At 47.1% G+C, this 17,454-nt stretch overlaps 1 protein-coding gene across 2 annotated transcripts in view; it reads left to right on the top strand.

Annotated features, from left to right (window-relative positions):
- Positions 1–262: 262 nt before the first annotated feature.
- The window catches only part of palm2akap2 (PALM2 and AKAP2 fusion), a 240,811-nt gene continuing 223,619 nt past the window's right edge, over positions 263–17,454 (top strand). For both annotated transcript variants that reach the window (XM_071342762.1, XM_071342752.1), the window contains exon 1: positions 263–962. In XM_071342762.1, the coding sequence (XP_071198863.1) occupies positions 919–962 (44 nt within the window). In that variant the 5' untranslated portion in view covers positions 263–918. The remainder of the gene's footprint in view (positions 963–17,454) is intronic.

The following is a 17,454-nucleotide window of genomic DNA, read 5'->3' as shown; positions in this document are numbered from 1 at the left end:
GTATTCAAAAGTACTGGAGAATGTCTTTAATTTTATGAATGAGGCAATACGATACATACAGGTTTGAAAATAATACACCGGATTACAAACGCTAATACTGTAATTTTCCTGACCCACAAAACATGGGGAATGGAATAGTCTTGGATTAACTGATTGCCCCTCCCTCCCTCCCTCCCTCCCTCCCTCCCTCCCTCCCTCCCTCCCTCCCTCCCTCCCTCCCTCCCTCCCTCCCTCCCGTCACACACCTCTCTCTCCACACTCTCTACCTCCTTCTCTCTTCCCGTTTACACTCCCTCTCTCCTCCTCTCTCTCTCTCCCTCCTGCAGACTGCAGGCTGTGCTAGCTGTCACAGTGCTGCGCCGTGGCGAGATATGCAGGATGCTGCTAGCTGCAGACCGATGTGATGAGACTGAGATGTGGATGTGATGCTGCAGTCGCTGGTTGTTCTGTGTGTCGGTGTGTTTCTGTAAAGGCGTGATGTTATGCTGATAACACACACTGCTGTTCTGCTGGAAGAGTGACTTGCCAGGAGGAGGAAAGGAGGAGGAGCGAAAGAGCGGGAGGCGAAAGAGCAGGAGGAGAAGAGAAGCAGGAAGAGAAGTGTGAGAGGAGAGAGAGAGACTGAGAGAGAGAGAGAGAGAGAGAGAGAGAGAGAGAGAGAGAGAGAGAGAGAGAGAGAGAGAGAGAGAGAGAGAGAGAGAGAGAGAGAGAGAGAGAAAGAGAGAGAGAGAGAGAGAGAGAGAAGCAGGAAGAGAAGTGTGAGAGGAGAGAGAGAGAGAGAGACGGAGGAGGAGAGAAGCAGGAAGAGAAGAGCGGGAGGCGAGAGAGAGAGAGAGAGAGAGAGAGAGAGAGAGAGAGAGAGAGAGAACCGGAGGAGGAGAGAAGCAGGAAGAGAAGTGTGAGAGGAGAGAGAGAGCTATGATAGGCACACCTCTGCAGAGGAAAGCCCCAGCATCATCAGAGTGAGTACCATTACCTTCTATATTCTCCCTCCTCTTCCTCCTCCCTGCCTCACACCCTCCCTCCTCTTCCTCCTCCCTGCCTCACATCCCTCCTCTTCCTCCTCCCTGCCTCACACCCTCCCTCCCTCCGCCTCTTTCCTCTATCCCTCCCTCTCTCCATCCTCTTCCCTCCATCGCCCTCACTTCCTCCCTCCAATCTCCTCTTCCCTCCATCCCGCCCTCTCTCCATCCGTCTCCCTCCCTCTCTTCATCCTCTATCCCTCCCTCTCTTCATCCTCCATCCTGCTTTGCCCTCATCCTCCGTCGGACATCATCCCAGGGTTGCTGTGGCAACAGCAGCCCTGGATGGGCAAGGCACTAACTCAGCTGGCTCCATGCAAGGAGGAGAGACGCTACTCAACATGTCATCATTCTCTGTCTCTCCCTGTCTACCTCTTTGTTTATGGATGGTTCGTCATGTATATTATTCATAGGGTTGGGTCAGCCACATTGAGCAGACTATCTTTGTCTTGTCTCTCTCTCTCTCTCTGTTTCTCTCTCCTTGTCTCTCTCTCTCTCTCCTTGTCTCTCTCTCTCTCTCTCTCTCTCTCTCTCTCTCTCTCTCTCTCTCTCTCTCTCTCTCTCTCTCTCTCTCTCTCTCTCTCTCTCTCTCTCTCTCTCTCTCTCTCTCTCTCGCTCTCCTTCTCCATGGCTCAGTGCCTCTCTCCGAGTAGCTCAGGGCTGACCGGGCTAACAGTTCTGTGATTGCTGCAGGGAAACACAACGGCTTTTACTCAGCTGTGTTCTTATCCAGAGCGACTTACAGTTAAATGCATTCATATCCAGATAGCTAGGTGGGACAACCACATATCACAGCCATAGTCAGTACATTCATCTTCAGATAGCTAGGTGGGACAACCACATATCACAGCCATAGTCAGTACATTCATCTTCAGATAGCTAGGTGGGACAACCACATATCACAGCCATAGTCAGTACATTCATCTTCAGATAGCAAGGTGGGACAACCACATATCACAGTCATAGTCAGTATATTCATCTTCAGATAGCTAGGTGGGACAACCACATATCACAGTCATAGTCAGTATATTCATCTTCAGATAGCTAGGTGGGACAACCACATATCACAGTCATAGTCAGTACATTCATCTTCAGATAGCCAGGTGGGACAACCACATATCACAGTCATAGTCAGTACATTCATCTTCAGATAGCTAGGTGGGACAACCACATATCACAGTCATAGTCAGTACATTCATCTTCAGATAGCTAGGTGGGACAACCACATATCACAGTCATAGTCAGTACATTCATCTCCAGATAGCTAGGTGGGACAACCACATATCACAGTCATAGTCAGTACATTCATCTTCAGATAGCTAGGTGAGACAACCACATATCACAGTCATAGTCAGTACATTCATCTTCAGATAGCTAGGTGGGACAACCACATATCACAGTCATAGTCAGTACATTCATCTTCAGATAGCTAGGTGGGACAACCACATATCACAGTCATAGTCAGTACATTCATCTTCAGATAGCTAGGTGGGACAACCACATATCACAGTCATAGTCAGTACATTCATCTTCAGATAGCTAGGTGGGACAACCACATATCACAGTCATAGTCAGTACATTCATCTACAGATAGCTAGGTGGGACAACCACATATCACAGTCATAGTCAGTACATTCATCTCCAGATAGCTAGGTGGGACAACCACATATCACAGTCATAGTCAGTACATTCATCTCCAGATAGCTAGGTGGGACAACCACATATCACAGTCATAGTCAGTACATTCATCTCCAGATAGCTAGGTGAGACAACCACATATCACAGTCATAGTCAGTACATTCATCTACAGATAGCTAGGTGGGACAACCACATATCACAGTCATAGTCAGTACATTCATCTACAGATAGCTAGGTGGGACAACCACATATCACAGTCATAGTCAGTACATTCATCTACAGATAGCTAGGTGGGACAACCACATATCACAGTCATAGTCAGTACATTCATCTCCAGATAGCTAGGTGGGACAACCACATATCACAGTCATAGTCAGTACATTCATCTCCAGATAGCTAGGTGGGACAACCACATATCACAGTCATAGTCAGTACATTCATCTTCAGATAGCTAGGTGGGACAACCACATATCACAGTCATAGTCAGTACATTCATCTCCAGATAGCTAGGTGGGACAACCACATATCACAGTCATAGTCAGTACATTCATCTTCAGATAGCTAGATGGGACAACCACATATCACAGTCATAGTCAGTACATTCATCTCCAGATAGCTAGGTGGGACAACCACATATCACAGTCATAGTCAGTACATTCATCTTCAGATAGCTAGGTGGGACAACCACATATCACAGTCATAGTCAGTACATTTTCCTCAATAAAGTCATTGCTAGATGAGTGTTAGTTGGCGTCAGAGGGGTCAAGTGTTGGTTTCTTGAGGAGGGGAGCAACTCCGGCCATCTTGAATTCAAGAGGGGACGCAGCCAGTGGTCAAGGATGAGTTGATAAGGGAAGTGAGGAATGAGAGAAGGTCTCCGGAGACAGTTCTGTAAGCTCGCAATGAGTCCCTCAGCCACGTAGCAGGAGGAAAGTGTCGAGCCGGCCGGGAGGAAAGGGGAAAGTAGTGAGAGAGACATAGAGAGAGAGAGAGAGAGAGAGAGAGAGAGAGACAGACAGAGAGAGAGTAGTGAGAGAGAGAGAGAGATTATTGTTTATTTCACTTTTGTATATTATCTACCTCACTTGCTTTGGCAATGTTAACACATGTTTCCCATGCCAATAAAGCCCCTTGAATTGAATTGAATTGAATTGAGAGAGAGAGAGAGAGAGAGAGAGAGAGAGAGAGTAGTGAGAGAGCGAGAGAGAGAAGTGAGAGAGAAGTGTGAGAGAGAGAGAGAAGTGTGAGAGAGAGAAAGAGAGAGAGAGAGAGAGAGAGAGAGAGAGAGAGAGAGAGAGAGAGAGAGAGAGAGAGACAGAGAGACAGAGAGACAGAGAGACAGAGAGACAGAGAGAGAGAGAGACAGAGAGAGAGACAGAGACAGAGACAGAGACAGAGAGGGGGGAAGATTGGGCTGAGTGAGTAGGGTTGGAGGAAAAGGAAAATAAGTAGTGATCAGAGACCTGGAGGGAGGTTGCAGTGAGATTAGTAGGAGCCTCTAGTAAAGATTAGAGGAAGTGAACAGTCTATCTTGTGAGCGGAGGGGAACTGGGAAAGGATCTAAAGAGGAAAGGAGGTAAAGACTTCAATTGAGTCGGGAGGTTGAAGTCAGGAGGTTGGGAGGTTGAAGTCAGGAGGTTGAAGTCAGGAGGCTGGGAGGTTGAAGTCAGGAGGTTGGGAGGTTGAAGTCAGGAGGTTGGGAGGTTGAAGTCAGGAGGTTGGGAGGTTGAAGTCAGGAGGTTGAAGTCAGGAGGTTGAAGTCAGGAGGTTGGGAGGTCGAAGTCAGGAGGTTGAAGTCAGGAGGTTGAAGTCAGGAGGTTGAAGTCAGGAGTTTGGGAGGTTGAAGTCAGGAGGTTGAAATCAGGAGGTTGGGAGGTTGGGAGGTTGAAGTCAGGAGGTTGAGAGGTTGAAGTCAGGAGGTTGAAGTCAGGAGGTTGGGAGGTTGAAGTCAGGAGGTTGAAGTCAGGAGGTTGAAGTCAGGAGTTTGGGAGGTTGAAGTCAGGAGGTTGAAGTCAGGAGGTTGGGAGGTTGAAGTCAGGAGGTTGGGAGGTTGAAGTCAGGAGGTTGGGAGGTTGAAGTCAGGAGGTTGGGATGTTGGGAGGTTGAAGTCAGGAGGTTGGGAGGTTGAAGTCAGGAGGTTGGGAGGTTGAAGTCAGACGTTGGGAGGTTGAAGTCAGGAGGTTGAAGTCAGGAGGTTGGGAGGTTGAAGTCAGGAGGTTGGGAGGTTGAAGTCAGGAGGTTGGGAGGTTGAAGTCAGGAGGTTGAAGTCAGGAAGCTGGGAGGTTGAAGTCAGGAGGTTGGGAGGTTGAAGTCAGGAGGTTGGGAGGTTGAAGTCAGGAGGTTGGGAGGTTGAAGTCAGGAGGTTGAAGTCAGGAGGTTGAAGTCAGGAGGTTGGGAGGTTGAAGTCAGGAGGTTGGGAGGTTGAAGTCAGGAGGTTGGGAGGTTGAAGTCAGGAGGTTGAAGTCAGGAGGTTGAAGTCAGGAGGTTGTGAGTTCGAAGTCAGGAGGTTGGGAGGTTGAAGTCGGGAGGTTGGGAGGTTGAAGTCAGGAGGTTGAAGTCAGGAGGTTGGAAGGTTGAAGTCGGGAGGTTGAAGTCAGGAGGTTGGGAGGTTGAAGTCGGGAGGTTGGGAGGTTGAAGTCAGGAGGTTGGAAGGTTGAAGTCGGGAGGTTGGGAGGTTGGGAGGTTGAAGTCGGGAGGTTGGGAGGTTGAAGTCAGGAGGTTGGGAGGTTGAAGTTGGGAGGTTGAGAGGTTGAAGTCAGGAGGTTGAAGTCAGGAGGTTGGAAGGTTGAAGTCAGGAGGTTGAAGTCAGGAGGTTGAAGTCAGGAGGTTGAAGTCAGGAGGTTGGTAGGTCTAATTCAGGAGGTTGGGAGGTTGGGAGGTTGAAGTCAGGAGGTTGGGAGGTTGAAGTCAGGAGGTTGAAGTCAGGAGTTTGAAGTCAGGAGGTTGTGAGGTCGAAGTCAGGAGGTTGGGAGGTTGAAGTCGGGAGGTTGGGAGGTTGAAGTCAGGAGGTTGAAGTCAGGAGGTTGGAAGGTTGAAGTCGGGAGGTTGAAGTCAGGAGGTTGGGAGGTTGAAGTCGGGAGGTTGGGAGGTTGAAGTCAGGAGGTTGGGAGGTTGAAGTCGGGAGGTTGGGAGGTTGGGAGGTTGAAGTCGGGAGGTTGGGAGGTTGAAGTCAGGAGGTTGGGAGGTTGAAGTTGGGAGGTTGAGAGGTTGAAGTCAGGAGGTTGAAGTCAGGAGGTTGGAAGGTTGAAGTCAGGAGGTTGAAGTCAGGAGGTTGAAGTCAGGAGGTTGAAGTCAGGAGGTTGAAGTCAGGAGGTTGGTAGGTTGAATTCAGGAGGTTGGGAGGTTGGGAGGTTGAAGTCAGGAGGTTGGGAGGTTGAAGTCAGGAGGTTGGGAGGTTGAAGTCAGGAGGTTGGGAGGTTGGGAGGTTGAAGTCAGGAGGTTGAAGTCAGGAGGTTGGGAGGTTGAAGTCAGGAGGTTGGGAGGTTGAAGTCAGGAGGTTGAAGTCAGGAGGTTGGGAGGTTGAAGTCAGGAGGTTGGGAGGTTGAAGTCAGGAGGTTGGGATGTTGAAGTCAGGAGGTTGAAGTCAGGAGGTTGGGAGATTGAAGTCAGGATGTTGAAGTCGGGAGGTTGAAGTCAGGAGGTTGGGAGGTTGAAGTCAGGAGGTTGAAGTCAGGAGGTTGGGAGGTTGAAGTCAGGAGGTTGAAGTCAGGAGGTTGGGAGGTCGAAGTCAGGAGGTTGGGAGGTTGAAGTCGGGAGGTTGGGAGGTTGAAGTCAGGAGGTTGAAGTCAGGAGGTTGAAGTCAGGAGGTTGGAAGGTTGAAGTCGGGAGGTTGAAGTCAGGAGGTTGGGAGGTTGAAGTCAGGAGGTTGGGAGGTTGAAGTCGGGAGGTTGGGAGGTTGGGAGTTGAAGTCGGGAGGTTGGGAGGTTGAAGTTGGGAGGTTGGGAGGTTGAAGTCGGGAGGTTGGGAGGTTGGGAGGTTGAAGTCAGGAGGTTGGGAGGTTGGGAGGTTGAAGTCGGGAGTTTGGGAGGTTGAAGTCAGGAGGTTGGGAGGTTGAAGTCGGGAGGTTGAAGTCGGGAGGTTGGGAGGTTGAAGTCAGGAGGTTGGGAGGTTGAAGTTGGGAGGTTGAAGTCAGGAGGTTGAAGTCAGGAGGTTGGAAGGTTGAAGTCAGGAGGTTGAAGTCAGGAGGTTAAAGTCAGGAGGTTGAAGTCAGGAGGTTGAAGTCAGGAGGTTGGTAGGTTGAATTCAGGAGGTTGGGAGGTTGAAGTCAGGAGGTTGGGAGGTTGAAGTCAGGAGGTTGGAAGGTTGGGAGGTTGAAGTCAGGAGGTTGGAAGGTTGGGAGGTTGAAGTCGGGAGGTTGGAAGGTTGGGAGGTTGAAGTCAGGAGGTTGGAAGGTTGGGAGGTTGAAGTCAGGAGGTTGGAAGGTTGGGAGATTGGTAGGTTGAAGTCAGGAAGTTGAAGTTAGGAGGTTGGGAGGTCGACGTCAGGAGGTTGGGAGGTTGAAGTCAGGAGGTTGAAGTCAGGAGGTTGGGAGGTTGAAGTCAGGAGGTTGAAGTCAGACGTTGAAGTCAGGAGGTTGAAGTCAGGCATTGGGAGGTTGAAGTCAGGAGGTTGGGAGGTTGGGAGGTTGAAGTCAGGAGGTTGGGAGGTTGAAGTCGGGAGGTTGGGAGGTTGAAGTCAGGAGGTTGGGAGGTTGAAGTCAGGAGGTTGGGAGGTTGAAGTCGGGAGGTTGGGAGGTTGAAGTCAGGAGGTTGGGAGGTTGAAGTCAGGAGGTTGAAGTCAGGAGGTTGAAGTCAGGAGGTTGAAGTCAGGTTGGGAGGTTGAAGTCAGGAGGTTGAAGTCAGGTTGGGAGGTTGAAGTCAGGTGGTTGAAGTCAGGAGGTTGAAGTCAGGTTGGGAGGTTGAAGTCAGGTGGTTGAAGTCAGGAGGTTGAAGTCAGGTTGGGAGGTCGAAGTTGCCCATTCGATGAGCGGCGAGCCATCGTCAGGAAAGGATCTTATGAAGTTGTCATTCTGTTTGAGGAACTCTTTAAGGGCACCCGGTGGGCGATAGATGACAACAATGTTAAGCTTGAGTGGACACGTGACAGTGACAGAATGGAACTCAAATGAGGACATGGACAGGTGAGAGGGAGAAAAGAGAAAATCTCCACTTAGGAGAAATGAGTAGCCCTGTGTCGCCACCCTGACGACCAGATGCTCTCTGACTATGAGAGGAAACAGACAGCCATCTCCAAAAGTATTGGGACATGTGACACAGTTTGGATTTGAAATGATACGATGACTATGACGTTAAATTACAGACTGTCAGCTTTAATTTGAGGGTATTGTCATCGATATCGGGTGAACCGTTTAGAAATGACAGCACTTTATGTACATAGGCTTCATATTATAGGGGACCAAAAGTACATTTACATTTACATTTAAGTCATTTAGCAGACGCTCTTATCCAGAGCGACTTACAAATTGGAATTCAAAGTACTGGGACAACTTCACTTATATGTGTATTAAAATAGTAAAAAGTGTAGTATTTGGTCCCATATTCCTAGCAGACAATGACTACATCAGGCTAGAGACTCTACAAACTTGTTGGATGCATTTGGTGTTTATTTTGGGGGGGGGTTCAGATTATTTTGAGCTCAATAGAAATTAATGGTAAACTATGTATTGTGTCATTTTGGAGTCAGTTTTATTGTAAATAAGAATTGAATTGTTGTAACGGCTTTCCTCCATCTCTTCATCCGAAGAGGAGTAGCAAGGATTGGACCAAAGTGCAGCGCGGCTAGTGTTCAACATGTTTAATAAAGAATAAGTGAAAACACTACAAACAACATACAAAATAACAAAATGTGCAAAAACCGAGACAGACCTATCTGGTGCAGAACAAACACAGAGACAGGAAACAAACACCCACAAAATCCCAACACAAAACAAGCCTCCTATATATGATTCTCAATCAGGGACAACGATTACCATCTGCCTCTGATTGAGAACCATATTAGGCTGGACATAGAAACAGACAAACTAGACACACAACATAGAATTCCCACCCAGCTCACGTCCTGACCAACTAAACACATACAAAACAACAGAAAACAGGTCAGGAACGTGACAATTGTACCATTTGAAATCCAAAGTTCTGGATTACAGATCCAAAACATCAAAACATGTGTCATTGTCACCAATACTTTTGTTCCTCACTGTAATCAGATGAAGAGAGAGCCGCAGTGTTCTCTGGGGTGATCCATGTCTCTGTCAGGGCCAAACAGTCAAGGGACTGAAGGGCAGCCTAGGCTGAGATGAACTCAGTGTTCTCTGGGGTGATCCATGCCTCTGTCAGGGCCAAACAGTCAAGGGACTGAAGGGCAGCCTAGGCTGAGATGAACTCAGTGTTCTCTGGGGTGATCCATGCCTCTGTCAGGGCCAAACAGTCAAGGGACTGAAGGGCAGCCTAGGCTGAGATGAACTCAGTGTTCTCTGGGGTGATCCATGTCTCTGTCAGGGCCAAACAGTCAAGGGACTGAAGTGCAGCCTAGGCTGAGATGAACTCAGTGTTCTCTGGGGTGATCCATGCCTCTGTCAGGGCCAAACAGTCAAGGGACTGAAGGGCAGCCTAGGCTGAGATGAATTCAGTGTTCTTGACAGCAGATCGGCAGTTCCAAACGCTGCCAGAGACACAGAATTCAACATGGGGTTGTGCACACAGGGTACACTACATTAGAAGAGTTGCAGCCAAAGGGGTGGGGAGCTTCTGTAAAGCCTACAGTGAGAGGAGAGAACAGGTACACTACATTAGAAGAGTTGCAGCCAAAGGGGTGGGGAGCTTCTGTAAAGCCTACAGTGAGAGGAGAGAGCAGGTACAGAAAACAGACACATAGTTGCCAAAGATACAAAAGAGCAAAATGAGACCTTCTGTAAATAACTACAATACCAGTCAAGGGTTTATCTTTATTTCTACTATTTTCTACATTGTAGAATAATAGTGAAGATATTAAAACTATGAAATAACACATATGGAATCATGTAGTAACCAAAAAAGTGTTCAACAAATCAAAATGTATTCTTAAAAGTAGCCACCCTTTGCCTTGATAACAGCTTTGCATACTCTTGGCATTCTCTCAACCAGCTTAATGCGGTAGTCACCTGGATTGCATTTCAATTAATAGGTGTGCCTTGTTAAAAGTTAATTTGTGGAATTTCTTTCCTTTTTAATGCGTTTCAGCCAATCAGTTGTGTTGTGACAAGGTGGGGGTGGTATATAGAAGATGGCCCTACTTGGTAAAAGACCAAGTCCATATTATGGCAAGAACAGCTCAAATAAGCAGAGAGAAACGACCGTCCATCATTAGTTTAAGACATGAAGGTCAGTCTATCCTGAAAATTCCAAGAACTTTTAAAGTTTCTTCAAGTGCAGTTGCAAAAACCATCAAGAGCTATGATGAAACTGGCTCTCATGAGGACCGCCACAGGAAAGGAAGACCCAGAGTTACCTCTGCTGCAGAGGATAAGTTAATTAGAGTTAACTGCATCTCAGATTGCATCCGAAATACATTTTTCACAGAGTTCAAGTAACAGACACATCTCAACATCAACTGTTCAGAGGAGACTGCGTGAATAAGGCCTTCGTAGTCAATTTGCTTCAAAGAAACCACTATTAAAGGACACCAATAAGAAGAGACTTGTTAAAGGCCAAGAAACACGAGCAATGGACATTAGACCAGTGGAAATCTGTCCATTGGTCTGATGAGTCTAAATTGGAGATTTTTGGTTCCAACCGCTGTGTCTTTCTGAGACGCAGAGTAGGTGAACGGATGATCTCTGCATGTGTGGTTCCCACTGTGAAGCATGGAGGAGGAGGTGTGATGGTGCTTTTCTGGTTACACTGTCAGTGATTTATTTAGAATTCAAGGCACACTTAACCAGCATGGCCACCACAGCATTCTGGAGCCTAACGCCATCCCATCTGGTTTGCGCTTAGTGGGACTATCATTTGTTTTTCAACAAGACAATGACCAAAACACCTCCAGGCTGTGTAAGGGCTATTTGACCAAGAAGAAGAGTGATGGAGTGCTGCATCAGATGACCTGGCCTCCACAATCACCAGACCTCAACCAAATTGTGGGCCCGTGGTGACTCCTTGCTGTCCCCAGTCCGCCTGGCCTTGCTGCTATTCCAGTTTCAGCTGTTCTGCCTGCGGTTATGGAACCGCCACCTGTCCCAGACCTGTTGTTTTTCAACTCTTGATGATCGGCTATGAAAAGCCAACTGAAAAATATTCATGATTATTATTTGACCATGCTTGTCACTTATGAACATTTTTGAACATCTTGGCATAGTTCTGTTATAATCTCCACCCGGCACAGCCAGAAGAGGACTGGCCACCCCTCATAGCCTGGTTCCTCTCTAGGTTTCTTCCTAGGTTTTGGCCTTTCTAGGGAGTTTTTCCTAGCCACCGTGCTTCTACACCTGCATTACTAGCTGTTTGGGGTTTTAGGCTGGGTGTCTGTACAGCACTTCGATATATTAGCTGATGTACGAAGGGCTATATAAAATAAAATTGATTGATTGATTGATTGAGATGGTGAGTTGGACCGCAGAGTGAAGGAAAAGCAGCTAATAAGTGCCCAGCATATGTGGGAAGACTGTTGGAAAAGCATTCCTCATGAAGCTGGTTGAGAGAATGCCAAGAGTGTGCAAAGCTGTCATCAAGGCAAAGGGTGGCAAAGAATCTGAATTATAGCATATATTTTGATTTGTTTAACACTTTTTTGGTTACTACGTTATTCCATATGTGTTATTTCATCATTTTGATGTCTTCACTATTGTTCTACAATATAGAAAATAGTAAAAAAATAAAGAAAATCCCTTGAATTAGTAGGTGTGTCCAAAACTTTTGACTGGAACTGTAGATAAGATACTCAAGTGAGAGAGTGGTGTGGACCTCGGCAGAATAACTCGGCAGCATAACTCGGCAGAATAACTAGGCAGAACTGTCTTCATTTCACCACACAGCAAAGCTGCCTCCGGAACAAGGTTCCTGGCGAATAACACTAACCTGCAGTTCACACACCAAGTAAGCTAGAGGGAAGACAGACAGCCCCTCTGGGAAGGCAGGGATCATTTTAACATACAGAAGTAGCCAGGGTTCATTTTAACATACAGGAGAAGGCAGGGATCATTAACATACAGGAGAAGGCAGGGATCATTAACATACAGGAGAAGGCAGGGATCATTAACATACAGGAGAAGGCAGGGATCATTAACATACAGGAGAAGGCAGGGATCATTAACATACAGGAGAAGACAGGGATCATTAACATACAGGAGAAGGCAGGGATCATTACATACAGGAGAAGGCAGGGATCATTACATACAGGAGAAGCCAGGGTTCATTACATGCAGGAGAAGCCAGGGATCATTAACATACAGGAGAATGCAGGGATCATTAACATACAGGAGAAGAAAGGGATCATTAACATACAGGAGAAGGCAGGGATCATTACATACAGGAGAAGGCAGGGATCATTACATACAGGAGAAGCCAGGGTTCATTACATACAGGAGAAGGCAGGGTTCATTAACATACAGGAGAAGGCAGGGATCATTAACATACAGGAGAAGGCAGGGATCATTACCATACAGGAGAAGGCAGGGATCATTAACATACAGGAGAAGGCAGGGATCATTAACATACAGGAGAAGGCGGGGATCATTAACATACAGGAGAAGGCAGGGATCATTACCATACAGGAGAAGGCAGGGATCATTACATACAGGAGAAGGCAGGGATCATTACATACAGGAGAAGGCAGGGATCATTACCATACAGGAGAAGGCAGGGATCATTACATACAGGAAAAGGCAGGGATCATTAACATACAGGAGAAGGCAGGGATCATTACATACAGGAGAAGGCAGGGATCATTAACATACAGGAGAAGGCAGGGATCATTACCATACAGGAGAAGGCAGGGATCATTACATACAGGAGAAGGCAGGGATCATTAACATACAGGAGAAGGCAGGGATCATTACCATACAGGAGAAGGCAGGGATCATTAACATACAGGAGAAGGCAGGGATCATTACATACAGGAGAAGGCAGGGATCATTACATATAGGAGAAGGCAGGGATCATTAACACACAGGAGAAGGCAGGGATCATTAACATACAGGAGAAGACAGGGATCATTACATACAGGAGAAGGCAGGGATCTTTAATACAGGAGAAGGCAGGGATCATTAACATACAGGAGAAGGCAGGGATCATTAATACAGGAGAAGCCAGGGATCATTTTAACATACAGGAGAAGGCAGGGATCATTAACATACAGGAGAAGGCAGGGTTCATTACATACAGGAGAAGGCAGGGATCATTAACATACAGGAGAAGGCAGGGATCATTACATACAGGGGAAGGCAGGGATCATTAATACAGGAGAAGGCAGGGATCATTAACATACAGGAGAAGGCAGGGATCATTAATACAGGAGAAGCCAGGGATCATTTTAACATACAGGAGAAGGCAGGGATCATTAACATACAGGAGAAGGCAGGGTTCATTACATACAGGAGAAGGCAGGGATCATTAACATACAGGAGAAGGCAGGGATCATTAATACAGGAGAAGGCAGGGATCATTAACATACAGGAGAAGGCAGGGATCATTAATACAGGAGAAGCCAGGGATCATTTTAACATACAGGAGAAGGCAGGGATCATTAACATACAGGAGAAGGCAGGGATCATTAACATACAGGAGAAGGCAGGGGTCATTACATACAGGAGAAGGCAGGGATCATTAACATACAGGAGAAGGCAGGGATCATTAACATACAGGAGAAGGCAGGGATCATTAACATACAGGAGAAGGCAGGGATCATTAACATACAGGAGAAGGCAGGGATCATTACATACAGGAGAAGGCAGGGATCATTAACATACAGGAGAAGGCAGGGATCATTAACATACAGGAGAAGGCAGGGATCATTAACATACAGGAGAAGGCAGGGATCATTAACATACAGGAGAAGGCAGGGATCATTACATACAGGAGAAGGCAGGGATCATTAACATACAGGAGAAGGCAGGGATCATTACCATACAGGAGAAGGCAGGGTTCATTAACATAAAGGGAGAAGGCAGGGATCATTAACATACAGGAGAAGACAGGGATCATTAACATACAGGAGAAGGCAGGGATCATTAACATACAGGAGAAGGCAGGGATCATTAACATACAGGAGAAGGCAGGGATCATTAACATACAGGAGAAGGCAGGGATCATTAACATATAGGAGAAGGCAGGGATCATTACATACAGGAGAAGGCAAGGATCATTACATACAGGAGAAGGCAGGGATCATTAATACAGGAGAAGGCAGGGATCATTAACATACAGGAGAAGGCAGGCATCATTAACATACAGGAGAAGGCAGGGATCATTAACATACAGAAGAAGGCAGGGATCATTAACATACAGGAGAAGGCAGGGATCATTACATAAAGGGAGAAGGCAGGGATCATTAACATACAGGAGAAGGCAGGGATCATTACATACAGGAGAAGCAGGGATCATTAACATACAGGAGAAGGCAGGGATCATTACATACAGGAGAAGGCAGGGATCATTAACATACAGGAGAAGGCAGGGATCATTACATACAGGAGAAGGCAGGGATCATTAACATACAGGAGAAGGCAGGGATCATTACCATACAGGAGAAGGCAGGGATCATTACATACAGGAGAAGGCAGGGATCATTAACATACAGGAGAAGGAAGGGATCATTAACATACAGGAGAAGCAGGGATCATTACATAAAGGGAGAAGCAGGGATAATTAACATACAGGAGAAGGCAGGCATCATTAACATACAGGAGAAGGCAGGGATCATTAACATACAGGAGAAGGCAGGCATCATTAACATACAGGAGAAGGCAGGGATCATTAACATACAGGAGAAGGCAGGCATCATTAACATACAGGAGAAGGCAGGGATCATTAACATACAGGAGAAGGAAGGGATCATTAACATACAGGAGAAGGCAGGGATCATTAACATACAGGAGGAGGCAGGGTTCATTAACATACAGGAGAAGGAAGGGATCATTAACATACAGGAGAAGGCAGGGATCATTACATAAAGGGACACTATTTTCTGTTGGTCACAGGGACACCACGTGTTTCTGTATATCCCTATGTTGGTAATGATCACTTTGTCTTCAACCCTTCTGTTCTTTGGGCAGCGTAGCTCGTTCACTAACGCCCTGCACAAGGTTTGGTGTTGAGTCATTTTCTCCTCTCCTTCAAGGATGTTCTCGCTTCTTTTAGTTGTTCCTTCACAGACCTGCGTCCCTAACACTGTCACACAAGGCCTGCGTCCCTAACGCTGTCACACAAGGCCTGCGTCCCTAACGCTGTCACACCAATAATGACTAACTCCCTCAGGCACTAAAGGAACACAAGGCCTGCGTCCCTAACACTGTCACACCAATAATGACTAACTCTTTCAGGATCAGGAGGCTATCTGGGATGTAATCTAAACCAATAGTTGACCGGCGTGTTCGATCATTCCTGTGTATTAATAACATATACCTAGCTTCTCTCTGCCGCATGCAGTATGTCCCGCTGACCAGGACCCTATGGAACCCTATTCCCTACATAGTGCACTACTTTAGATCAGAGCCCTGTGGAACCCTATTCCCTATATAGTGCACTACTTTAGACCAGATCCTATAGGGTGCCATTTGGGATGTAGTTATGATTCAGCTATATGTTCTCTACTGAATTATAAGCAACGAAATTGTCTCCACACACTATAGATAGATCTGGGTTATTTTCTAGGTTGTCCCAGTGGTATTTTTGGTAATTTATGGTTTCCTCTTAAAGATGCAGCTGCTTGTAGTCATGTGGGGAGATGACTCTCTCTCTCTCTCTCTCTCTCTCTCTCTCTCTCTCTCTCTCTCTCTCTCTCTCTCTCTCTCTCTCTCTCTCTCTCTCTCTCTCTCTCTCTCTCTCTCTCTCTCTCTCTCTCTCTCTCTCTCTCTCTCTCTCTCTCTCTCTCTCTCTCTCTCTCTCTCTCTCTCTCTCTCTCTCTCTCTCTCTCTCTCTCTCCCCCCCCTCTCTCTCTCATTCTGACCTCTTTTTCCCCAGGTGCATTTTTTACATACCAACCAACTGAGAAGTAAAGTTAGAAGGAAAACTCAGAACTCCAGATTAGTAAAAAGGTTCATAAACACTGTCCAGTATCCATTTCAGTTATTGTCTGGTGTTGAGACAGGACTTAGTGTGTCCGTTATTGTCTGGCGTTGAGACAGGACTTAGTGTGTCCGTTATTGTCTGGCGTTGAGACAGGATTTAGTGTGTCCGTTATTGTCTAGGGTTGAGACAGGACTTAGTGTGACCGTTATTGTCTGGCGTTGAGACAGGATTTAGTGTGTCCGTTATTGTCTGGCGTTGAGACAGGACTTAGTGTGTCCGTTATTGTCTGGCGTTGAGACAGGATTTAGTGTGTCCGTTATTGTCTAGAATTGAGACAGGACTTAGTGTGTCCGTTATTGTCTGGCGTTGAGACAGGACTTAGTGTGTGTGTCAGTTAGTGACGTCCTACCCTCAATAGGCAGGGTCGACACGTACCGGCAGTCCTATCTCTCTTGTTAAAATAGTTTTGATTCTGACTCTGTGAAAGTCTGTGTATATTGACTTCTCTCACACATCTCTCTAGGTTCGCTGATAAGCCTGTCACGCTGCTTGACTCTGCAAACATTTAGTCTGCATGCCAGATGGCATCCTAATCCCTTTATAGAACACTACCCTATGGGACCTGGTCAACAGTAGTGCACTACCCTATGGGTCCTGGTCAACAGTAGTACACTACCCTATGGGTCCTGGTCAACAGTAGTACACTACCCTATGGGTCCTGGTCAACAGTGGTGCACTACCCGATGGGTCCTGGTCAACAGTAGTGCACTACCCTATGGGTCCTGGTCAACAGTAGTGCACTACCCTATGGGTCCTGGTCAACAGTAGTGCACTACCCTATGTGTCCTGGTCAACAGTAGTGCACTACCCTATGGGTCCTGGTCAACAGTGTGCACTACCCTATGGGTCCTGGTCAACAGTAGTACACTACCCTATGGGTCCTGGTCAACAGTAGTACACTACCCTATGGGTCCTGGTCAACAGTAGTCCACTACCCTATGGGTCCTGGTCAACAGTAGTACACTACCCTATGGGTCCTGGTCAACAGTAGTGCACTACCCTATGGGTCCTGGTCAACAGTAGTACACTACCCTATGGGTCCTGGTCAACAGTAGTGCACTACCCTATGTGTCCTGGTCAACAGTAGTGCACTACTCTATGGGTCCTGATCAACAGTAGTACACTACCCTATGGGTCCTGGTCAACAGTAGTGCACTACCCTATGGGTCCTGGTCAACAGTAGTACACTACCCTATGGGTCCTGGTCAACAGTAGTACACTACCCTATGGGTCCTGGTCAACAGTAGTGCACTACCCTATGGGTCCTGGTCAACAGTAGTGCACTACCCTATGGGTCCTGGTCAACAGTAGTACACTACCCTATGTACACTACCCTATGGGTCCTGGTCAACAGTAGTGCACTACCCTATGGGTCCTGGTCAACAGTAGTACACTACCCTATGGGTACTGGTCAACAGTAGTGCACTACCCTATGGGTCCTGGTCAACAGTAGTACACTACTCTATGGGTCCTGGTCAACAGTAGTACACTACCCTATGGGTCCTGGTCAACAGTGTGCACTACCCTATGGGTCC

The sequence above is a fragment of the Salvelinus alpinus genome, chromosome 1 (assembly GCF_045679555.1).
Source record: "Salvelinus alpinus chromosome 1, SLU_Salpinus.1, whole genome shotgun sequence".
NCBI lineage: Eukaryota > Metazoa > Chordata > Actinopteri > Salmoniformes > Salmonidae > Salvelinus > Salvelinus alpinus.
Note: the sequence above shows the minus strand (reverse complement) of the source record. Positions and strands in the feature narration are given on the sequence as shown.